Below are 24,396 nucleotides of genomic sequence, written 5' to 3'. Positions count from 1 at the left end.
TTCACCATGAGGAGAATCAGAAGTAGATTTAATGTTCTATGAGATTTTCTTTCTGTGGTGAGTGTGAAAGTTTGAAAGGGAAGGCTGTTGCTGTTCTCTTGTGTGATATTCTCCTGGGTGACATTCATTCTGTCATGGTGATGAAATGAAGCTATAGCTTTAGTGGCTCGAGCTTTTTCTTGGCAGTCTGCAACCACCTGCCTGTTTGGGGTTATTTTTACCCTTTATTTTTAAGCCCCTTGATCCTCAGATGTTCCAGGAGCACCAGGAGCCTCCACATTGCCTGGAGTTCAGCTGCTCCTTTTCAGCTGATACCCAAGAGGTCTCTTGATCAGCTGAACTGCTCCGTGGCCTCATCCATCTCCTACTGAACCAGCATTTCACTGACCTCAGTAGGAGCTGGAGAAAATCTTAATTGAATATTGTGAAGACAAATTGGGATTGATTCCAGCTGTATTTTGTAATAAGCCTTTTCACCATAAAATGAAGATAGAATTAAAATCAATACTGACAGGTTGTTGAGTTTTGACCCCAGTTCATTTATTTTGGTCACCATCTTCTCTCATGCACAGCTTGAGCACAGCTCCAATTTAAGCATTTTTTAAAAACCTGCTAGTTTATTTCTCAGTAATTGGTGTCAGGTTATGGTCTTTGCCTTTGCAATACTTTTCTGATTAAGATGAGAATACCTGCCCTTTTTTTTCATATTATTTTTCTTCACAGAACTTCCAAGCAAATGAAATTAACACTGATTGATTTCAGCTGTTACTGGTCTGTAACAGGTTGGGATATATTCTGCCCTGGGTAAATGCACCCAGCCTTTCCTGCCCTCCAAACTCACAGGCACAGTAACAGAATTAAAAGGGTTTATTGTGTAGTTTACAGCAAGCTGCAGAATGCCCAGTCCACAGCAGCCTTTGCATGCACTGTTATGGCTCATGAGCTGCACTGTCCGTGAATAAATAGTGAGGAAAATGCTGCCCAGCAGAAAACACCTGCTCGAGTCCCCTTCCTCCAGGGAAGGGTTCACATAGCATCGAGTGTAGGAATTCTTCTCAAATTAAAAATCGTCCAGGAAAAATATGGCAATAGTGGTATCAGTCCATACCATGTTCCAAGAAAATATAGTTCCTTAATAGGTTGTGGGTCAAACACTGCCTCCTGAGTTCTCTAGAGCTGGTGTTAGAAGCAAAGGGTAATTCTGCACAGAGCTTCTCAAGTCAAAAGCCCTTAGTCATCTTCACTGAGGGAGACAATCTGTAAAATTTAAATGGGTTTTGGAGGCACTAGGCTTAGGGAAAGAAAAAAAAAAGTTCCTTTTCAAAAGAGATTTCCTTGTTTTGGCTGTTTTTCATTTCATGGCCATGGCACATTTCAGCAGTGCTCATTACACATATCAACAAACCTCCTTCCTTTCCAGTCTGACAGTGTTAATAAAAAGCCAAAGTTGTGACAGTTCTGCTTCTTGACTGCCTGAGCCTTGAACACAAGGGGGAAAACATGATGCCAGCTAACCATGGGAGCTGAAAACCTGGAGAGTAAATAAAGTCATTGTACTGAAGCAAGACAACTTGAAATTCTGTCCACAGAGCAGGTTGTTCCCCTCTTTGGGGACCAACTGTCGGAAGTGTCACGCTCGTGTTTTCCTTCTGTGTCCCCAACACTGACAATTAGAAAGGAACTTGCTAACAGCCTTTTGGGTAACTGGCAGCAGGAGGAGAGCTCCAGCTAAGTCCCCAAACTGTTTTTGCTTCTTTTGTCTTGTGCCGTGGTAGGTTTATGTCAACGGAGAGTGGGTGACCAGCATTGGAGAAGGAGGCAGCTTCGGGGAGCTGGCGCTGATCTATGGAACCCCCCGGGCTGCCACCGTCAAGGCCAAGACAGACCTGAAGCTCTGGGGCATCGACAGAGACAGCTACAGGCGCATCTTAATGGTGAGTTTATGGGCAAGGGCTTCTCTGTGGAGCTGGTATTTTCTACTTTCTTTTGCAGCTCTGTGTTCAGAGTACTCTGGTGCTTCCACATGAAAGAGAGCGGACATGACAAAATCACTGAGTGACTGAATGAAGCGAGCTGAGAGAAAAGGGGACAGGATTGAGCAGAAAGGCGCTGAGTCAGAAATGCAATTGAGAAACATTATGCATAAGTGTTCTGTGAATGAAAACCTCGGGAGGCCTCCGTTACCCACCAAAGCTATGCAAATCCTCTCCTTGTCGTGAGCCTGGAAATATCTCTCAGCAGCACCCCTTGCCTGTGAAGGCTTTGTCTGATCTTGTATTACATTCCTCAAGGCAGGTGATAGAAAGTAAATCCAGCTCCAGTAATATAATAAAAAGTCTTGCTTGGACTGTGCCTTCCACCTTTGTTAGCCAGCGCCCTGCCACACATATCATGGGGTGGTAGCTGCTAATGATTCATTCATTCTGCTCCTTTCAAACTCCCTCGTCCCCGCAGCAAAGCTCTGCAGGCCTTTGTGGCACCTGGGGCGTGTGCTAGCTTATGGATTTGCTGTTGGTTCTTCAGTGGTGAGTTTATAATGGAAACTTTGACAGATAATTAACTTCAGCAAAGACATAACTTTTTTATGAGTTTGTTTCCAATGTCCATGTGCATATCTTCCTTCTCCATAAAATATTCCTTTCTTTTTGATAATTAACAGACATTACTCTATGTAAAGCTTGTTTCTCAGTAGGGCTTGTCTCTAAAAGCTGCAGCATTATTCCATCCTGATCTGAAGGAAATGACACTGTGCTCTCAGACTAACAATTTTGAGATCATCTGTATTTCCAGTGGGTGTCATAGAAAGCAGAAAAACTAGCAAAGGAACTGAGTAGATTTTACCCTTAAATGATTAATTCTTAAGCAGCAGAGTATAAAAGTAATCTTTGTTTACCCTGTGTGATGGCTGTTGGGTGTCTGTATGAGTACTGCTGGTGTTCACTCCCTATTTCATGGGCTGAGTTCAGTGTCCCATAAACAAACATCACACTGACATTTAGGAGAGTACAGCTGATGGAAATTTACTCTGCCCCAAAATATTCAGCCTGATTGCTCCAAGACAAAATAGAGGAATAATTATGAGAAGTGTTTTGTCTTCTCTCTTGTGGGGAAGCAGGATGAAGAGTTTTGAAAGGTTCCCAGTGCAGGCGAGCAGGCAGAGCTATTTCTTAAACACAGAGCAGGAGAATTTCTGAAGAGATATAAGAGGCACATCCAACTTATTCATCCCATTCCCTACAAGGATTCAGTGGAGGGGTGCCTGGGGTAACTGGTGTGATGAACCTGCAAGCTACAAGGAAGAATCCAAAATACAAAAGAGAAGGAATGTAGGAGGGAAATAAATATCAGGACAAGGCACATATTCCTTGGCTCTTTAGGCAGAGCTTTCTGCAGCTGCCTGTAACCTTTTGGTGAGGAACTGAAGGGACAGGGTCACAGAGGTCCCTCTCTTGTGGTTTTTTTTCACAGATGGGGCCACTAAAAATTGGTGTTTGTTGCATTGTGTTAGATACCCAGACTGCATTATTGTAGTATTCCCAGTATTCAGATAGGAAATATTTCATGGTGAATTAATTGCTGCAGGTATAGAAAATGTCCAATTTTAAATGCAGTCCATGGTGAATGCAATTTACCCATCCTCACTGAGTGAATCCTGTCATCTTTCCATTTATTTGTAGGTGCAGGGTGGATAATTTCATTGCTGTAGGTGAAATAAAACACCTGTCTTTGTGCAGTCATGTGAGGGCAGGTTACAGTGGCTCTCTGCACATTTCCTCAAGCCTAAGAATTAATTACATCATGTTTCAGTGGCTGCATTTCATACTTGAAGCTGACTCCACCATTATGGGGCTGCTTTTGCTGTGCTCACTTTAAGTGCAGTAGTAGCTGCCTTTCAACTCCCAGAAACATGGTGTCCTGCCATTTGGCCTCTAAGTGGGTATTTTGAATGTAGAAATGCTCCTGCTTTTAAATAAGGAGTGGTAATTCTTAGGGTACCTTTTGAAATGTATAATTTAAGATGGTTTTAAAACCTGGGAGCAAGCAGGTTTCCCTTTTCTTATTTTCTGCTTGCAAATCCTTTTGTCCAAGGAATAAATGACCTTTATCTCCCAAAGATTTTTGCTGTAGTCAGATAAAGCCCCTCCATAACCCCAGATAGTTTTTTCTCTTGTCTGCATTCCTTCCCTTCCATGCCCAGCCTCATGTTTTCTCAGTCAAGTGTTGAAATTTTATTTGAGTTGTAAATATTTATTTGCAAATCATGCCTTCAGATCCACACTTGCCAAGAAGATTTTATCCTGTCATGAGACACTTGACTCTCCAGCTCATTTCTCCTTGCAGGCGCTATTTTGGTCCTTTGCTTTGCATTTAATAATTTTGTATTTTATTTCTGTTTAGTGCCATTTCCCCCACTTATGTGTCTCATTGATCCTGACTGGTTTATGGCATGAATAAAATGTATCTCAGGAGGTTTGGAGTTTGGGGTTTCCTTTCTATGGATGGACAAAGCCTGATGCAGAGAGTTCCTGCTGGCTTTTAGTTACAGTTGTCATCCATTTATTATTTAGCCTGTCCCAAAGGAAGTTTGTTGAAACAGATCTATTTCTTTATATTTCATAGTCTCAGCTTAGGTACCCTGATGGCTTGAAGGTCACATTCAAGTTTGTTGTAGCAGCTGTGATGATTGTAAATGTTGGGATAGGTCTTTTTTTTCATTATGTGCACTGAAATTGCTTGGCTTTCACTGCAGTCCTTGACAAAGTATAACGCCGTGAAATTCATTGTGCTAGGTGGGGTACAAAAAACCACTTCAATGTGTTCCCTCTGTGGTACACTCACAAATTATCTTTCCATCTGTGTGTTCCATTTATTTCATAGAATCATCTCTCTAAGTTACATACTTTTCACTCTGTTGCAAATTCTTTTATGTGTATGTTCTCTGTGTGTGTGCACACGGGCACAGACACACACACTCGTGCATATATTCAACATTTATTTACTTATATTCTTCTGGGAGAGAGCAAAGGATTTTTTTTTGCCATAGGCTTCTCATGGAATTCAGTTGCTGCTCTCTTCTTTGCAATTTGGATTCAAGAGCATCACGGAATGGGGAACATCCCAGGGTAGTACAATATTTGCATTCTAAATATAGCAAATGCCACAAATACCAGAGAAGCAAATGTCTGTATCCCAACATCAGATTGATCCCCTAGACAATTCAGTTCCCAGACTGAGAAAATTTGAAGTATTAATTTCTTGCAATTTCTTCTTTAGGAAGACTTGATCCAGGATAATTCAACTACCCTCTAGTTTCCATGGTCCAAGATACCTGGCTCTGGGAGTGGAGTTGTGTGGGATTCAATACATTTGGCCTATTTGGCAAACTGCTCACTGAAAGTGAGTTATGGCATTGGTTTGTAACTTGTGACAAATCAAGGTTAGCCAGTTCCTAATGCTGTACTTCATTTTATTTATGCTATTTTGGGTTTCTTCTACCATCTTTTCACAGCTTTGAACCTGAGAACAAATTCTCTAATGAGTGCTTTTATTTCTGCTCAGATAAAATAGGGTCAGAAGGATTTTGGGTTACCATAAATTGGAGGTTGTCTAGTGCCCAAAGCATAAAGCAACTCCAAAGGCTGCAATCCACCTGACATCTGTGGAACAGAGCACCAGGACCATGTGGGCTGCTTGGTGTTCATGGCCAGAATGCACAGGGGCTCTTTCTTTCATGCTCCAGCAGGAATGAACACCCAAAGCATCACTCAGGATCAGGTTAATCAGGGATTAAATGGGGCTGTGCAGTCCTGAAGTCCATTCCGGCACCTCCTGCCAGCATAACTCTTTCTTTGAAACTCGAGTCATGCTTTGCCTCTCAGTAGACATTTGTTTGGCTCCTTACTGAAGGTGGGGATTCCTAGGAAGGACTCAATCAACTCCACCTGAAAAAATGAATCAGAAGCAAGACACAGAGTTCTGGAGAGACAAGGAAAGATTGGATGGGAGGAGTGAGAAGAAAAAAATGGACGAAAACAGGGAAAAGGCAGTTGGAAATGAGATGAAAGAGATACTGAGTAGGAACTCAGCAGGACCTGTTCCAATCTCCGGGGCATTCGTTTTCCCTAGCCTGTGTATTGCTTAAGCTAAGCCTAGGACTTGCTACATTAAGTGGTCCAAAAATGGCTTTGAGGCCTTCTCTGTGAGGATTTGATGAACGAGAGTGGTCTTGTTTCTCCTTGGGACTGTCTCAGGGAGGAGCACTGCAGCTTAGAATATTAACGAGGCTTTGTAGTTAATGGGAGCCACTGCCTTTAAGGAGATGAGCTTGTGCCTGACAGCTCAGAACCAGGGAGAAAGTGAACAAAGGAGAGGGGGGAGAGGGAGAAGCAGTGACTATTGAAATAAGATATTAATAGGTTAGAAAAAAGCAGAATTAATAAAGACTTTTTAAAACATGCCATCAAGAACCCTGCCAGTGCAGAATTATTCATGTACATTTACTATTGTTTTTATCTGGCTTAAGCTGTAAGATTTCTACTGCTTCCCCTGGGAAACTTTTCTGCAGGAGAATAATTCCTTCATTGGAAAACTTTTTTGATATTGATCTTAAATTAGATTTTCTTAATTTTCTCCTGTTACTTTCAGTTATGTCAAGTTATGCTGTACTGAATTGCCCTCTCTTTCTGTCATATATCTGTAGATAATTATCACTGTCTACTTAAAACCCCTGCTACAGTGCTGCTAGCCTTGAGGGTGACATACCTGTGATCCCAGTGCTGAGCCAACAAATACAGGCTGGATTTGTTTCGCTCCTTCCTTATCAGCTCTCCTGAGTGTTTTAGCATTTCTTCAAGCTCTGTTGGATTTGGGAGCACATTTCTGGAGAAGAGGTACCGAGACAGAATGTAGCACACCAGGCGCCGTCACATCTGAGCCACGGAGATGGAGCCTCTAAACTTCATTCCTGGATGATATCTTTGCCTGTGCAGACCAAAATAGCCTTGGCTGCGTTCTTGTTGCAGTCTGATGCAGGTCTCACCTCCTGTCTGTGAATCTCTTGCACCTTTACAACTTGCAGGTCTTCTGTTTGTCAAACATCTCTGCTTTGGATTTTTTTTATTAGTTGTATTTTCCAAATGGATGCTCATTCTATTATTTTTCTAGTCCCATTTCTAACATCTCCAGATCCTTTCTTGTTATTTTTCTGCTCTGGTGAGCTTTCACAGCATCTCATAGACTGTAAATGTTGGTACTGTCTTATTTGCTGCTGCTTCTAGAAGATCCAAAATACTGCATGAGGACAGACTTGACTTCTGTGCCAGGGAATGTACAGGTTGGCACTTCTGCAGAAGGTACTGAAGGGTAGAAGAGGAGATTGGGATGGTGTACATATTCCTGACCGCAGCAATTTGGGAAAAGCAACTAAATAAAACAAATATAAAACCGGACATCAGAAGTCAGAGGTGACATTACACCTGGGGAAGGGGACGAGTGAGGAATATCAGGCTGGTCATAGAAGGAGGGAAGGCACTAAGTGATCTTTAAGGTCCCTTCCAACCCAAGCCACTCCGTGATTCTATGATTCCATGTTCCCTCTTTGTTTCATGGGAGAAAAGATGGTTAATACCAATGGAAATAAGCACATGGTTGGTTGGTTGTAATTCCACTGCTGGGTTGTCTTTAGCTTGCACTACAGTACTGTTCTCTCAAAATCCTTCCCCTCACTCTGCTCGTGAAAGCTTGAGCAGGAAAATGCACTCAAGTAAAAATAATGTGCATAAGGGTGAGCCAGGCTTCTCCTACCTGGAATTGCAATTGGGATCTGGTTGTGCCAACCAGGATCCAGCCTCGGATGCTCTGAAAGAGCAGAGGAAGCTCCTGTGCCTGCCTGTGGCACCCTGAGGTGAAGCTCTGCTGTCGGATGGCTCCTGCCACCCCAGAGGCTGCTGTTTGTCTCCTCCAGGAGAGAGAGAGAGGGAGGGATGGATGGAGCCATCCTGCAGGATGAGTCAGGAGCCATCAGCTGGGTCACCTTGGGCTTCAGTGCATGTGCTGGGGAACAGCAGCTCCAAGCCCCAGTCACTAGTTCTTCCCTGGGCCCACGTTCTCCCTTACCTCTGCGGGATCATCCTGAGACAGGGGATGTTTAAGTCAGTGTAGCTATGCATTAAGAGGAGCTCTAGATACTATGACAATACAAAAAATTGTAACAGCACATTTAATTAATTATTTCCACTTCAGCGTTGCTTTTGCACTTGGCTTCACTGTGGATTCTGTACTGCTGCCCTGGCTTAGTTTAGCCAAAGCATAACACACCTGTGTTCCTCTAGGAAGTGGTGGGCTCTTTCTCTCTGGGCCAGGTGGGATGGCTGCAATTCCCACCTTCCTGGGCCTTGTCTGCATCTCTAAATACTCAAAGCTGTGGTCAGGCATCTCTTATGGCTACTGATTACTGCTTCTTAAAATTCATCTGTGTCCGCAAGTCATTTAAAAAAGCATTTTCCACATCTGTCCCTGGGTGTCCCAGCCCATCAAACTAAACCACCAATCTCCTTTTCCACAGCTGTCAATTTTGCTGCTCTTGTTTCCACTCGATTGCAGGGAGGAAAGCAACAACTGTGCAGTGTCCAGTTTTCCATTCTCTGTCTCCCAGCGAGCTGTCAGAAGCTGGCGTGGCTTGCAGAGCCTCCTGCGTTTGAAGTTCTTTACTTTTTTTCTTTCTGGCACTTCAAATGCTGCTGGGGCCCCCCGAGGTAGAGAACCAAGTTTGTCAGACACAGAGGTCAGACGAGGGTTAGCGATGCTATCGCTGAGGAGAACTGTCATCACCAGCTCGGAGTTATGGCCGGGGTGCACAGGGAGAGACCTCGGGAGCTGCTGCTGCTGACCCACAGCTACCTGGGAAGAGTGGCAGCTCCTGCTGGGGCTGTGGCTGTTTGGGAGCAGGGGTGACCCCAGGACAGGGGCACAAACTTGAGCTGTCCCCAGAGGACAGCACCTGGCAGCTCCAGCTGGTGCTGTGGTCCCCAGCTGGAGTCAAGCCTGTTGATGCTGCTGGAAGGATTCGTGGTGCTTTGGGGGTTGTTGCAGCTCCACCTGCGCAGCACGTGTGGGAAGAGGGATGATATTTAATTCTTAGTTATACCACTGCCCTTGAATACACCAGCCATTCCCATTTTCATACCCAAACCACGTCTGAATGCTTTCACACTGGAGGGCAAAGTGTTTCTTCTCCTTTTCCCTTCTCTATCCCCATTTTTCCAGCACTTACAGGTGGCCACTTGGAGGAGGAGGAATAGAGAAGTGGCTTTTTCTATGGCAGACACTGACATTTGCTTCCAACCTCTCTGCCCAGTCTATGAATAAATGGCATCTTTGTTTTCCTTTTCTTGAGAAGATCAGTGTATCATCCTTGTGTTGTGCCTTGTAGATCTGAGTAGGAGGCACCAGGCAGCCTTTGACATCCCCAGGAAATCTGCCCAGGCAGAAGGGATTTGGGGTGTCACCAGTGTGGAACAAACTGCACGGAACCAAGGCAGGCCCTGGAGTTCCTCTTTGGTACCTGGGAAGAACTTCCTTATGAGTCTTTTGTGCCACTGCAGAAGGAATTAAGGATGCATTCATTATTTTTGTGCTGGTAAAACTTCAACATAATTATTCCTACATGAATCACTTTCAAAAACGCGTGCTGCAACAGCAGCTTGTGGTTTCTGTCTTGCTGATCAAACACATTGTAAGGAGAAGGTGTCTTGGAAATTTATCACACAACAAAATCTTAGTAGAGTGGGAATGACTGTGCCGGTGGCTGCACATACATTGATGGATTGTCTGCCCCCAAATGCTTAAATCTTGTTAAAAAAATGATATGAATGGATTGCTCAGCATAACAATAGGTACAACACTGTACAGAATATCAGCCAGGTTTACAGATAAACACATTTGGCATTGAAGAGTTTTTAACCTACAAGGATGGGACTCATGAGGGGGACATTTTAAATTTTATCCTACTTCGTAATTGCAAAGAGCCTCATTGGCAACGAGATATATATTGAATTAGCTAAACAGTTAATTGATGAAGTTCAGGCTTTAAAATGAATGCCTGTAAATGGATACAATTCATCTGCAGTGTCCAGTAACACCAGTGAAGTCAGTGAAATTACAGCAGGATTGAATTTGAGTCCTTCTGTCTTTGCTTATCAGCAACACAACTTGCCCAGACATTTTATGGGGAAATGTTTGCCTGAGGCTGTTTACACTGGCTGTGCCTAAGATTTGGAAGGAGAGGGGGAAAAAAAAAGAGCAGCTGTAGGAAGAAATCACAAAAATACTTTGTGTAATGTTGTGCCTCCTTTTTCTCTCTCCTGTAATAACAGGGCAGCACTCTGAGGAAGCGGAAGATGTACGAAGAATTCCTGAGCAAGGTCTCCATTTTGGGTCAGTTGCCCTTTGGAACTTGGCTGTTGGTTCCTCTGTTATTTGTGCTTGGAGGATGAATTTTGATCTTTGATGGCACGGTGAAAGCAGTGGTGCTCACACAGAAGGTCTCACTTGTGTTGTTTCTGAAGGAATGGAAGTGTAAAGGGCCCTTTTTGTTTTTCCCATTCTTTCCTGTGCACTGCCCATGTGTTTGGAGCACACATTAAAGGTGGAGCAGGCATGCACTGGTACTTTCAGTAGCTGCCACTGAGTAAAGATCATGTAGATAGAGCAGAAAGCAGTGCAGAGATACGAATTTGTCATAAAGTCCAGTTACATCCTCCCAGGGAACAGGTGAGAAGCTTTTTCCTGCAAGAATACAGCGTTTGTGTGCACTAAACAAACCAACCTTACAAATCAAACCAGACTGATCTTTTTTCTTCTGTGCATTTTACAGCCCCTGTCTCACATTCTTAAAACATCTGTTTAGCTTCTTGTCCTTGGATTTTGTTTCCCTTTGATTAATGTGATAGCCACGAAATTTGGACATGTTCTTGATGGCCTTCAGTAGGAAAAACAACAAACCCATAATGCCTGACCAATCAATCACCATTAGGAGAACAAAAGCCTCTAATAAGGAGGACAGTGTTAGACAGTACAATGAGTTGTTGATCCTGTAGGAGAAACATCATGTTTCTGCTGGGGCTGTTTGGAAGAAAACAGTTCAGGATTTATTTGCTATGTAATTAGAGTATTTATATTACTACTTAAAATTTTTCTGGTTTTTTTTGTATATGATATTCACCTACCATTCAAGCTGAGGTACCTGAAATATGAGAGTGTCTCAGTGAGAGTATACTTGAACTTCTGACAGGTCCAATCCATGAGATTTTCAATTATATTTGTATGCTTAAAGTAAGGCTAAGTATGTTGTTCACTTCATTAATGAAGTTTTCATCTTTTAAAAACCTTCTTTTATGCTTAATTTAAATCTTCCTAAATTAAGAGCATAAATTATACCAAATTACAATGAGTATTTAAAGAAAAAAAGGATCTGTGCACCTGCACTAATGAGGAGCAATTACAACAATGAGACATCTCAAAACAATTTCAGAGTAGAAAGGTTATTCAGAGATGTGCTTCCTTAAACATGCGGTTTGCCATGTAATTAGAGCCTAATTTGTAGTGTGGCTTTTGAATCTCAGTAAAAAAAAGAGGAAGGACTTAAGGATTTGGACCTTTTTTAAGTACAGAAAAGCAGTGAACAAAATAACACGTCATTGCAGGAACATGGAAATTTAGGTGAAATGTGCAAGGATCTCTTTGACATGTCTAAAAAGTAGATGACACCTGCGAAGCAGAAAGATATTTTAGAAATCTCAACATGGCACTAAAAAGTCAACTTCTCTTCATCCCTCAATGTGGTCAGAACTCAGTGATTTCCTGGTGGAAAAATCTCTACCTGCTCCTTATATTTCTTTTTTGCAAGGCCTGTCTAGTGGCTGTAATGAGCCATATAATTGCAAGAGTCACGTTTTGGTTTTTAATCCAAGGATTCTTTTAGATTATCAGTAGTTGTTTAAAGTGTCTCAAACAAGATATGAAAGAAGTGATTGTTTTAAATTTTTCTTCTTGGGTTTAATTAAATATAAAGCTGTGACATGATATGTACAATGTAGACATTGCAAAAAAAATTGCATGTGGTCTAATCTATCTGGTACTTCAACTCTGCAACTAAAACTTGTAGAATATTCTATATAATGATCTGTTTGCAAGGATTATAAACCAATGTATTTGTAGTGGTACAGTTCCCTTATACAAAAGAGAGACACTTCATGACTAGAGCTAGAATTAGCTTTGAATTTTTCATAAAGCCAACTGAAGAAGAAGTTTCAAGAGACTCTTTCTTTTCATTGTTAATTACTGAGTTCTTAAAAAAAAAAAAAGAAAAAGTCTTCTCTAGTCTGTATGAAAGAGTTTTATGCTTATTTTTAGTGAAACAGAGCAGTTTTTGAATGTTGCATTGACAATATGGGCTTGGTCTTTGACATTAGTTCTTCTGCAGCAAAGGTCACAAACACACCAGGGAAGTGCTTTAGGTGGGGAAAATGTTACAAACAATTCATTTCCCAAAGAGCAACAGAAAGTGGCATAAAAACATGCAGATGTGTCAGTCAACTCAGACCTTACCTTTGGTGCTTCGAGCCCGTCAGTCTGGTTTTGTCACCAGACTCAGTGTGCCCTTCTGAGCTCAGCCAAAAGGCATTTTAGCTTCTAAAAACCAGCTCTTTCACCCTCACACAATACTTCTAAGCAATATTTTTGACAAAATGGGGAAACCAGAGACTGATGGAATGGCACAGATCTAATCCTGATGTCAGAAGCTGTATCTTGACTTACATTAGTTCAATAATTCATAGTAAGTAGGAATCAGCAGAGCTCTGGGACATGAATTTCAGCCCAGCTGTTTGAGGCAGTGAAGAGTATTATCTGTTGCTTTTAATAACTTTTAAACCTGTAATTTTTCAGTCAAATCTGATCAAAGTACAAAAGTTCAAGTACAATTCACTGTCTTGAATTCTCATGCAAATGGGTGTTGGAGAGAGACACAGGTGGCACCCTCCTCTCCGAGGGCAGGACAGGTGGAATCCGTCCCTCAGCAAAGGCAGGGGAGGGCAGTGGGGCACTGAGCAGCTCTGGATGTGCCCTGTGCAGGGCATGTCTGTGCTCCAGGGGGTTTGGGGTAGGTGCAGGTGGGTGGTGAGGACCCCCTATCACAGGCTGCATTCACTCCAATAATCCTAAAACAGACCGGCCATTTTTAATTACAGACATTTTTGGGAAGTTTTATAACTTTTCTCCCTTAAGTGGGGTCATGAAGAAAAACACTTTGCAAGCCATCCTGCTGGCAAACGAAGCAGAGGTGCCATTTCAATCATCCATAAACCTGGATACCTCTGGTCTCCTGCTGCTCGTGCCACCAGGGTCTGGCCATTGCCTCCGGTGGTCTCACCCACCCTTGAGATGGACTCTGCATCACCCACCCCGCAGCCCACCAGGAGCTGGGAGCAGCTCTGATGAAAAGACTGTAGGGCTTGTCCTGACACCTGGTGTGGGATGTGGAAAGGGAATCTCAGTGTTCCCATCTCTCCAGGCAGCTCCTCAGCTGCTCCAGCCCGTGGCAGGCCAGGGCAGTGCAGATCAGATCGCAGGCGCAGGGAACCGGAGCCAACCTTTCCTGTCCAACTTTTAAGATTGCTATCTGGGTGATTACTGAAGGCTAAGACACAATGAATAAATACATTCATGTTTCCCAACTGGAGGTTCGTGCAAAGTGCCTGGATGAAAGAAATGTTTCTTTTATAACAGAACCAGGCATGGCAGAGCTGTCAGTTTAGATAAGAATCTTCAGCCAAAGTTGGAGTGTTTTTATAATATAGCTTTATGATCTTCAATATTTTAGAGTCCCTGGACAAATGGGAGCGGCTGACAGTGGCTGATGCACTGGAACCTGTCCAGTTTGAAGATGGAGAAAAAATTGTTGTGCAGGGAGAGCCCGGTGATGACTTCTTCATTATTACAGAGGTAAGATTGGCACCCTGATAAGCTCTGTCATTTCCTGGTAAAGATCAAGGCTGTGTATTAAAGATATTTGGGTTCAGTTCAATCTCTTACTTCAGCATAAATCTAACTCCACTTAAACCAGAAGACCTACTCAAAATTCAAATGAATTCAGAGACCAGTTCCATGGAATTGTCTTAAGCTGGACAATCTTCTTTCCAGTAAATTGAAAATGCTGAGGAATTTTGAGGTGAGTCTGGTGTCTTTACTGTTTGCAGGTTTGTTTTGTACAGGAGATTTTTCTAGTTCCAAATTTCCAATACTTCAGCTGGGCTGGTCAGCCACAGAGTGCATTGATTGTTGTTCCCAAAGGGACTTACAGGGGATATCACAAATGGACATCTGTAAACTGGAGCAGGAGACCTGATCAGAAGACAGATAATTTGTTCTTTCTTTGCCTTAAACTCAGTCCAAATGGTTGAGCCATCTTCTAGTTTACGCTGACACAGGCAGACAGATCTGTCAGGCAGCTGAAAATGCTGACATCTTTTTGGGAGATTTTCTGACACTTCAGTTGCACCACCTCACTTCTGCAAGCAGATGCTGACAGGGTTTCCCCCCCACCCCCACCATAAATATTTGGATCCTTGGTATCTCACACAAGTACCAAGGCACTGTGATGTACAACAAGTTACACAGAGGTATTGGAGAGACTCGGACTGAATAACAAGAGAGCATTAGGATGTGAGTGTCTATGGATTGTGAGTGTTCCTGTACAAATAGAGACCAGAAATAGCCAACATATGGCTGTGGTGACAGTTCCAGTGCACTGCCAGGCCAGGTGGTACATGGCCAGCAATGAGTTCCAGTGGTGGCACAGGAACTGGGAGGGAATTGGAGCCCCTCACTGTGGGAGAAGGTGGGTCAGAGGGGTGTAAGAAGCTGGTCATTGTGTGGCCTTGGGATTCAGTTGTATGTGCACAGAATGCATCCCAGGCTTTGCTGTGCTTGCTCTTTGTCTGTGGATATTTGGACAGGTGCCTCTATGCAAAGCAGCCAGAATTTAGTTCGTAATCAAAATCTGACACTTAAAATTCCATCCTTCTTTCCTCTTGAATGTTGGAAATATGTATTTTATTTATGAACATAGCTTCTCTTCAAAGCTCACAAAATTGTCAGTGCAAGTAACTGCACCTGTCTATCATACAGGGAAACAATTCAGAACTTTAAATATGTGACAAGCAGTGTCCCTTCAAAACAATAGTGTCAGAATAAAAGAGGCTAGATATTAGATAGGGAATCTTTTTAATTAAGAAGATATTTAGTATATAAGGAAAAATTAGGAAGTAGAAGTTTTTTCAGAAATACGGAATTTTTATTTCTCCTAGTGTTACTGAGTGTGCTGTTATTCCTTGCACCAGCAGGAGACTAGGGAAATCTAATTTTCTTAGCCATTGAATCCCATGTGGAAAATTGGCACCTTGCTTAAGTTACCAAGGGCCTTTATTTTCCCCCTCTTGCTGAAACAGCTGTTAAGACTTGAGTGGGTAGAAAAGCATTAACACTGCATTCTGTAGAAAGTATCTGCTCACCTCACCCTTCCACTGCAAATCTGACATAGTTTCTCACTTTGGAAGTTGCCTATATTTTTTTATTTTAGAGAATGAACATCCAATATCAACTATTTCTTGTGCTGCAGTAGTATTTCTGCCTGCTCCCACACAGTTTAAGCTTCGTATTTTAAACCTGATTTTTACAGGAGTTTACATCTTTGATGTTAAACTTTTCTGTAGGAAAATTGCTGCAAGTCACCAGGAACACATTATTCTACAACCTGGTTGAAAGTAGTTTTGGCTGGTTTGTTGTCACAATATGTTGAAAAGCCATTAGCTTCTTTCATATGCTTTTTGATCTTTGTGGTCTTCTAATCCAAACCACTAGAAATGCAGCCAAGTTGTTTGGCTGCTGTATATGCAGCAAACCATTTCATATATCACTGAAATGCAGCCTCCTTTGCAGCACAGAGTGTCCAGTACTACAAAGCTAACTTGGCCACATGATTTTTGCACAAGGTACTCATTTACCTTTTTTTTTACTCATTTTACATTTCGATGCAGCCCAGAAAGCCCCAGTTGTTTCCTGGGCTGTGTCAAAAGCAGCGTGGCAGCAAGTCAAGGGAGGGGATGCTGCTCCTCTGCTCTGCTCTCTGTGTCCAGCTCTGGGGTCCCCTCCCCAGGGGAGGCCACTGAGATGATCAGAGGGATGGAGCCCCTCTCCTGGGAGGAAAGTCTGAGAGAACTGGGATTGCTCAGTCTGCACAAGAGAAGGCTTCAGGGTAACCACACTGTGGCCTTTCAGTAGCTGAAGGGAGCCTGCAAGAAAGATGGAGAGCCTGGAGTAACAGGGCAAGGGGGATTGGCTTCAAAATGAAAGAGATTAGGCTTAGATTAGATATCAGGAAGAAATTCTCCCCTGTGAGGGTGGTGAGGCCCTGGCACAGGTTGCCCAGAGAAGCTGTGGCTGCCCCACCCCGGGAAGTGTTCAAGGCCAGGTTGGACAGGGCTTGGAACAACCTGAACTACTGGAAGGTGCCCCTGCCCATGGCAGAGGGTGGAACGAGATGATCCTTAAGGTCACTTCCAATCCAAACCATTCTATGATTTATCATAAACCACAATCATTCATATCGTGCCTTGGACAAATCAGTTATCACTTTATAAAGCTTTGGTGCATCCCAGATATTGGTTCCAAGTGGAATCTTGTGGCTCTGAGCATAAAAACTTCTCTAAGACACCCAGGACTCACATGTGGATTTAAAACTGTTGAACTTCATGAATTAGTCATTCATTTCTGGTTAGCCTGCCCTGCTGCCTTGCTCTGTGCCATCCCTTTGGGACAGTGTACGGACATTGGTTCTGCCCAAAGACAGCCTGGGAGTGAATTGGCACCTTCAGGATTTGCAGACTGAAGAGAAACCACTGAAACCTTTGGAAGGGAGACTGATAACCCCAGTGATGATCAGAACAGCAATTCCTGCTTCCCAAAACCTGGGATATCATCCTAGTTAGTATGGACAAGACTATTTAGTCTCCCCCTTCTATCAAGAAAGCACATTCACCTTTTCCCTGTATTTCTTACTAGAACATTTTTCTCATGGCCTTCTGTCCACCTTCCATCTCCAGTGTTGCACAGTTTATTTGGGGTGCAGGTTATTTGGGGTGCAGGTTATTTGAGGTGCAGGCTGTGTGCATGGAAATGCTACAGTGCCTCTTGGAGAGTGAGGCTGCAGCAGGAGCTCAGCCAAATTATTAGAATAACAGAAAATTTGCAGAGGGAAGAACCACAGGAAACCAGAGCTTTTTAAGTTCACTGCTCACAAAGCTGTTTGCGGTTCATTTTTTGCTAAAAAGTCTAATGAGAAAAGTGTATACCCTGAGATTCCAGGACAGCTACAGTTCTTCTGCCATTCTAAATCTTCACAGGCACCAGTAAGATGTTTACTTGCAGTAGTTTGGGTTCTTTTCTGTTTAAATATCAAGCAGTCTTCAACAAGATTTAGTTTTAATATTTAAAGGCTGTGCATTTTTTCCCCAGAGATAGAATTATTGTAATGTTTATACCATATTCCTTAATGTGAAGATAGGATCAGAAGTGAATGTCTGCTTACAAAAGCAAAGTAACGACTTCTGTGAGATCGATTTACTGCATTTGAAACTAGTAATTAAAAAAAAAAATTAAAAAAAAAGAAGCAGCCCTGCAGTTTCTGTATTTTCAGATATTTCCAGGTCTTACTTTCCCACTACAGTTTTCACACAACAAACTTGGGCTTTCCCAGACCAGACAGATGTGGAATGTATCTGCTGCATTCCAAGGTCATGGAATTATCCCATATGAGATTCCTGGCACAGAGGTGAAAAACTTTAAGCACCATGAAACAATTGTTGCCATAAAGAATTATATTTTGGCAAGCGTAAATCATAACAGATGTACAGTTTCTAACAAATAAATTTGCAGTTGTGTTGTGCACTGCCACACTGTGTACCCAGCAGTGGGGAGGATTTATTCATCTGACTTCAGATAACGCAAATATTTTTAGCCAGCATTTTAAAGTGGTGGATGCAAAGGCATGTGAGCTTTGTGGAGTTAAAAGTCCCTTTAAATTAAATGCCAGTTGAACAGGGGCTGGTTTTATTCCCAACTCGTGCTTTCCCACTGACTCCAGCTCAAACAGTAGTTCAAACCAGTGTAGTAGTGCTCTGAAACTGGAAAGAAAAGAGGTTTTTGCTGTTGTCTAGGTTACTGAGAAAGGTAGTGACAATAGTATTAAAAATAGCGGTTATGATCATGTACCACTCTCTTAAGTTCAGCTCCCAGCTTGGCTGGGTGGCACAGTACCTCGAAGTCTGCAAGGCAGCTGCCAAGAATGCAGAGAGCTGCAGCCTGCTGGGATTTCCAGCTGCCACCCCTCCCCTGTCAGATCGTTGGCATCACTTTGTCACGAGCGAGCGCCGTGTCCGGCGCACCGACCCTGTCACGGAACTCACCCACTGTGCTCAGGGACTCTTTGAATCTCAGCTGCACACTCAGAGCTTGCTGAGCTGCTGCCATATGGCCCTAATAGTCATAAAGTTTGACATGGTTTAAGAAAAATGTGTGCACAGACACAAACGTGTGCAGGTGGAGGAGGAGAGAACAGCAAAAGGTTTCTAACAGGGCCCGAAGAGCACAGCTTGTAGCTGCCCTTTAAATGTGCAGCCTGTCATCTGCTCCCAGGACAGGTTGGTTGAAGTGGTGCAGAATGCATAGAAATAAATCTGCATGAGAAGTAAAACATTTCCAATTAATAGCTGGTCGAGCTGCCCAGCAATCGCATGCAGCAGCCTAAAAATAAAAGACCTAAAAATAGAAGATAATTCACAGGAGACAATTCAAGGAGAAATGGACCCATGGTGTCAAGGAGTTTGGCATTAGATTTTTGGTTTTAGTTTTAAAACCCAGCATATTTAATTGCAGATTAGTGGTAAGTTACAGGGGGTTGTTGCACCCTCCTCTGCAACTCCTTTGTGAAAAGCACTTCAAAATATCTGGGGATTTGTGTTCTTCCTTATTATCCTGCTGGTCAGAGAGGAGGCATGGTCAGGGCATCTGATTTTCAGTCTCACCTGTTTGGTCTGTGGGCAGCAGAGCATTGCCCTCCCCATTTCCCCATCAGTGGGAGCAATCCTAACAACACTTCTTAAAGGTGAACAAAAGCTTAATGGGAAAAGGCAGGAATATCTGTCGCTACTGAAACCAGGCAACAGGAATAGCAAAACTGACAAATAAGAGAAAAAAAACCCCATTGATAGTGCAGAAGGCCTTTCAGAATTAATGCATAGAGCTGCCTCATGGACAGAAATGAGTGAAATTAATTGGTAATGATTAGTTTTCCAGCACTATCCTTGGCTGATCATGTTGGAAACAGCCCATTAATCCCTGGGGGGGGGGGGGGTTGGGCTGTTCCTTCCATGCTGCTGTTGACATTTCAAGTCAGGGCCACAAACTGGCTCTGGTCTGGGCAGGATCCGCTGTGAGTTCTTGACGAGAGTGTACTTGAGATAGTGTCCTGTAGGTGAAATCAGTGTTTCCAGCCCCGCTGACACTCTTGGCACGCTCTGGAGCGTCTCTGCACAGATGCAGTTCAAAGCCTGTAGGTGGAACAGTGTTTGTAAACTCTTCCTGCCATGGTAACCTGCCCCTGCCTCAGAAGGGCACCCAGCCCTGCACAGAATTGGGCCTTTCTGTAGGAAAACTCGACTTGAGTCTTAAATTACACAACAAGCATCTGAAGATTTATGATTTAAAAGCTCCTTAAGAAGGAAAAGAAAAAAAAGAAGAAAAATAATAGCCCAATTGTTTCCTGCCCTAAATCGTTGCTCTTTGACATTCTAACCTAAGAGAGACCCCTTTGGCACCTACCCCTGCGACAGGCAGGAGAACTACAAAGTAAACTCCTTCCGTAGGGATAATGAAGTCACTGCCTTAGGCACACTCTGCTATCACACCTGATAATCTCTTTAAAACACTGTGCGATTAATTATTAATTAGGAAGATGAATGTTGTCTAGAAAAGGAGTTTCAAAGGCTACAAATCTGAACTGCTTAGTGTTACCAGGATTTTGTTGATACCGAAAATGTTTGTCAAAGGCAGTCTGCAGCGACTCCTAATGTACCCAATAAACAAAATACCCTGAATAAACAGAGCCAGCAGGCACCAGGGCTCTGTACTCTGCTTATTTTTAACTGCACAGACATTGTTTCCCACAGAGCTCTTACAGGAAGGGGACGTTCGATTTTCTTGATATCACCCAGTTGTGCTGGAGCAGCAGCGTTTCCACTGGCTCTGCCACAGAGTTCCTCTGCATTCAGGATCCATTTTTAATGGCCAGCTGACATCAAAGATGGAAAGTTGGGTGTGTGATTGGGTCCCATCATGACTGGGGATGGAGGTGAAGTATTTTGCTGAGTCAAAGGGGCTAAAATGTCAGCTAAGTCCAGCTCTTGTTAAACTCAGTTTAACTTAGACTTCCATGGGCAGTGGGTCAGGCTGCATATCCATGGGATAATGTTTCATAGGAAGCAAATGGCTGCTCCCTTTCCTCTTCCCACCAGCCACGGAGGACCTGTCAGGGACTGCAGCTTTTGGCCTTTCCTTCCAGCTCTGTCTCCAGCCCCACTAACAACCACTGCAGTGCAGTCACCTCTGGTGAATTCTGAAAAACCTGAAACCTCAGAAGTGATGTACGATGGAGCATTTTCCTACCAGTTTTGTGAAACTTTAGATTAGCCACTATTTCTAGTCTATTTTAGAGCTTTGCAGATTTTGTTCCTCATTTGTGGCAGAAACCAGGACAACTGTATGTAAATTCCATGAGTTGCTATGAACCCAGAGAGTGGAGAATAAGATATAATCGTTTGAAAATGTACAGTTAATAAAATACTGTCAAACCCAGTCATGACTCAGTCTTGAGTCCACAACCAGAATTAAGTCCTCTTGCTTCATCCTTCTGCTAGACCATTAATGTCAGATAGCTTTTATATTAGGAAAATGAATCTTTTTGAAAAAGAGGTCTGATGGAAAGGAAAACAGCGTAAAAGCAATGTACACAGCCAATCATTTGTGATGGAAAAGAGTTTTCACCTGGATTGGCTCTCCAAATAGTTTGAGATAAATAACTTTATAAATAAATAATTTTAAGAGTTGTAATTATTGTGGTCTATAGTACTTGTAACCTTTTAGCCAGCTCATTCCTTCATACCATGAACATCTCATGAAGGTCACAGGATTTTTATCCTCACCACACCTTGTGATGAGGTGTGGGAAGCAACCTCCATGTTGCATGGTGTGATTTGAAGCATAGGGCACAAGAATTGGGATAGTTCTTCATTCCTGCTGAAAACAATCGATGGGAATTAGACACTTTGAAGGTCTGAACCTTGGTGATTTTGCTTATGGAAGGTCTAAGGCAGAGAAACAGTGGGAGCCTATGGCCAGCATCCCACCATTAATGGACCACCTTTATTCCTTTAGGTTAAATGTCACCACCCAGAAATGATGGGTGTTATTTTCTACTGCAGGTTACATGGAAGTCACTTGCACTTTGTATTGCTGGCAGAAATTTGTTGATTTCTTCCCTTGTTTTTGTAGAAAGGTCTCTTTCATAAATCACAGGTTGGCAAATAATAAAAATCCAAGATTATTTACTGGCAAAAGGAATATTTGCAGTGTCTTTGGCTACATAGTTCAAAGGGTTTGTCTTCTTTTGGAAAGCAGCCCTAGAACTGCTGATCCTTAGCTCTAACATGAAAGCTGTCCCAGGAATGATGCTATCAGCAGTCCCTGAGGGCTGAAATGGCAGCTGAGGAGTGATGTGCTGGTGGTCTTCCAGGACACTGGGAATGAGGACATTGCTTATGTCAGCACCATGAGGTACACACAGGACCTCCTGGGATCCTCTGTGTCTTTGGGATATTGATAAACTTAGGTCTTGAAGCACAGCTCCCAGGAGGATGCAGTGTAGCCACACTGCTCCCAAAGGCTTGGAAGTAGTTTTTCCCAGCCTCTTTCACACATGCTATACCCAGCATAAAAGCAATGTATCCCCGGTTCACTTTTGACATGACAACTTGTGTAGGAGTCTCCAGTCTCATTCAGCTGTAAATTAAAACATCTGATTTGTAAACCCATAAAATTTGAGTTTGTGCTGGAATGACAGACACACCCTGGGCCTGTACCGCTATGGGATATGTGGAAATCAGGGAACTCATTTGGTGTGTGGAGAAGTAAACCCCAAAGTTAGTAACCGGCAGTTTCCTTCTTAATATATGCATGCCCCATTTGAATTTGCATAAAAATCAGTGTGCAAGATTTTCTCCATGTTGAAAGCATCCTGTGGCTTTTTCCTGAGCTAATACCAGCTTTAGGGTATGGTTGGTGCTCTTTAGTCCTTCCCAGTAGTGTCTTCCTACCAGGGCAGTCTGCAAAAGCATTGGAGGTTCACAGGTAATGAAAAGCCTCTCCATGGGAGTAAGGAGAGCAGCACAGGCTGTTTACCCCTCAAGGTTTTCAGGATCCCCATAAGCTCCTCTGGCACTGGAGCCTGAGCTCACAAGCCCTTATTCAAAGCACTGAGTCAATGTGAACAAGAGCTTTATGGCCCCAGGCACATTAAATCTGAACTGAAATTAAAGGCATCTGCTCTGTCAGGAGCTGGGAGCTCTGTCTTGAGGAGAGCTTCTCTGTCTTCAAGCAAAAACACTGCAGTGTAAACAAGACCTGAAATGTGGTGGTGCTCAACCTAGAGGAAGGGGAATTGAGAATTTCCCAATCCCTGCTGGAGTTCATCCCTTTCTCTGGATCATGTTAAAGCTGTCCCTTAGTGGAATAGCTTTTGTCCCTCCTCTGCAAAGATATCATTGAGTTGACTGCAGCTTTGCTGCCCTTGGGGCTCCTTCATTAGCTGTGCAGTGTGGATTTTCTGGAGCATGCAAGACCCTTCTCAGTGTGCTCCAGAATGAGGCAACTTTGAGTTTGTGAGGTTTTTCCCTTCTGAATTTCAGAATTTGGTCCTTTGAGCACATAAGATCCACCAACTGAAAGGACTCAAAGAGAGCTTTCCATGGGGGATTTTCCTGATCTCTGTGATAAACTCTCTGCTCTCCTTCCTCCAGTTTACTCCAAGTTTTATTTCTTGCTCAGAAGCTGCTGCCCTCGCTGGCCACAGCTGCTCTCCCAGCCCTGGTCACAGCATTAGTTATGAGACTTTAATGACAATGTCTGTCTCAGCCTTTTGCTTGGTCTGGTTACTTCAGCATCTACAGAATGTTTTCACAAAGAAGCAGATGGTGGTAGGAGTAATTGGGCCATAAAACAGCATTAACAGCTAAAAACGATTTTCACCAGAAAGGATTTTGCGGGCAGGGTGAGGGAGGTTCAGCACTGTTTTCGTGTTTTCTCTGCCATACATTCACCCCTGCCCTGGCTGTAGGTGGTAGCTCTCTGCTTCCAGGAGATGAGCCCTGTCAGGTCAGACACAAATATGAACAGTTGATGAATAACCCATTATAAAGTCACTTTTATGTTGACTCAGTGGACGTTTCCTGGCTTCAGAGAGAGTCAAGATAATGGCTAGCTTTGTAGAAAGAAAGAATCTCTAAAATGCAACATTTTTTTTCCTTTGTGACTTTTATTGCTTTGTACGCTGACATGTCTGAGGGAGAAAAACAGGGCCTTGTTGCCAATAATCCACAGTGCTTGGCACAGACGGTCTTTAAAATCTGGCACCAGGATGAATATTAATTCAGTTGTTTTCCCACAGAAGCTACTGATTAGTCAAGGCCAAGTATCCCTGAGATGATTCATTAAAACCAACATCTGAGCCCACCTTTACTGAGTAGCTCTGCTTCTTGTTACCCCTGCAACAGGTGACTGAATGTGTAATGGAAGGGGCGACCAAAATCCCAGAATGGGGTAAAGATAAAAATGCAGAGGAACCCCAAAGGCTGTGGTGCAACTGCTTCCCAGCTTTCTGGGCATGGAGCCGGGACAACCAGCCAAGGAGGATAACACCCCAGGCAAGGGGTTCCTCCCATGGCTCAGAGCTGGCATCCTTATTCCTCTGTCACCATCCCCTTGCTCCCAGGATTCCCACTCCCAGTTGGCAACTGGTGGTTTGAAGAAGTGTGGGACTACCATGGTGCTGGGGCTGTGCTGTCCCTCTGTCTGATGATGGGGGATGATGATGGTGGTGATGAAGTTGTGAGGCCCCCAACGTGTGGATATGCTCCTACTGGACACCTGTGTGGTCTAGCCAGATGTTAGCTCTGCTGCTGTGGCTCAAGGGCAACAAGTTGAAGTCAATATATTATCAAACTTAAAGTT

At 43.3% G+C, this 24,396-nt stretch overlaps 1 protein-coding gene across 1 annotated transcript in view; it reads left to right on the top strand.

Annotated features, from left to right (window-relative positions):
• PRKAR1B (protein kinase cAMP-dependent type I regulatory subunit beta) overlaps window positions 1-24,396 on the top strand; it is a 91,832-nt gene that overhangs the window by 58,263 nt on the left and 9,173 nt on the right. The window contains exons 7-9 of the mRNA XM_048320750.1: window positions 1,776-1,934; window positions 10,374-10,434; window positions 13,880-14,001. Coding sequence (XP_048176707.1) covers window positions 1,776-1,934; window positions 10,374-10,434; window positions 13,880-14,001 — 342 coding nt within the window. The remainder of the gene's footprint in view (window positions 1-1,775; window positions 1,935-10,373; window positions 10,435-13,879; window positions 14,002-24,396) is intronic.

The sequence above is a fragment of the Corvus hawaiiensis genome, chromosome 16 (assembly GCF_020740725.1).
Source record: "Corvus hawaiiensis isolate bCorHaw1 chromosome 16, bCorHaw1.pri.cur, whole genome shotgun sequence".
NCBI classification, from domain to species: domain Eukaryota; kingdom Metazoa; phylum Chordata; class Aves; order Passeriformes; family Corvidae; genus Corvus; species Corvus hawaiiensis.
The sequence above is the reverse complement of the archived record's forward strand: the minus strand, read 5'-3'. Positions and strand labels throughout refer to the sequence as shown.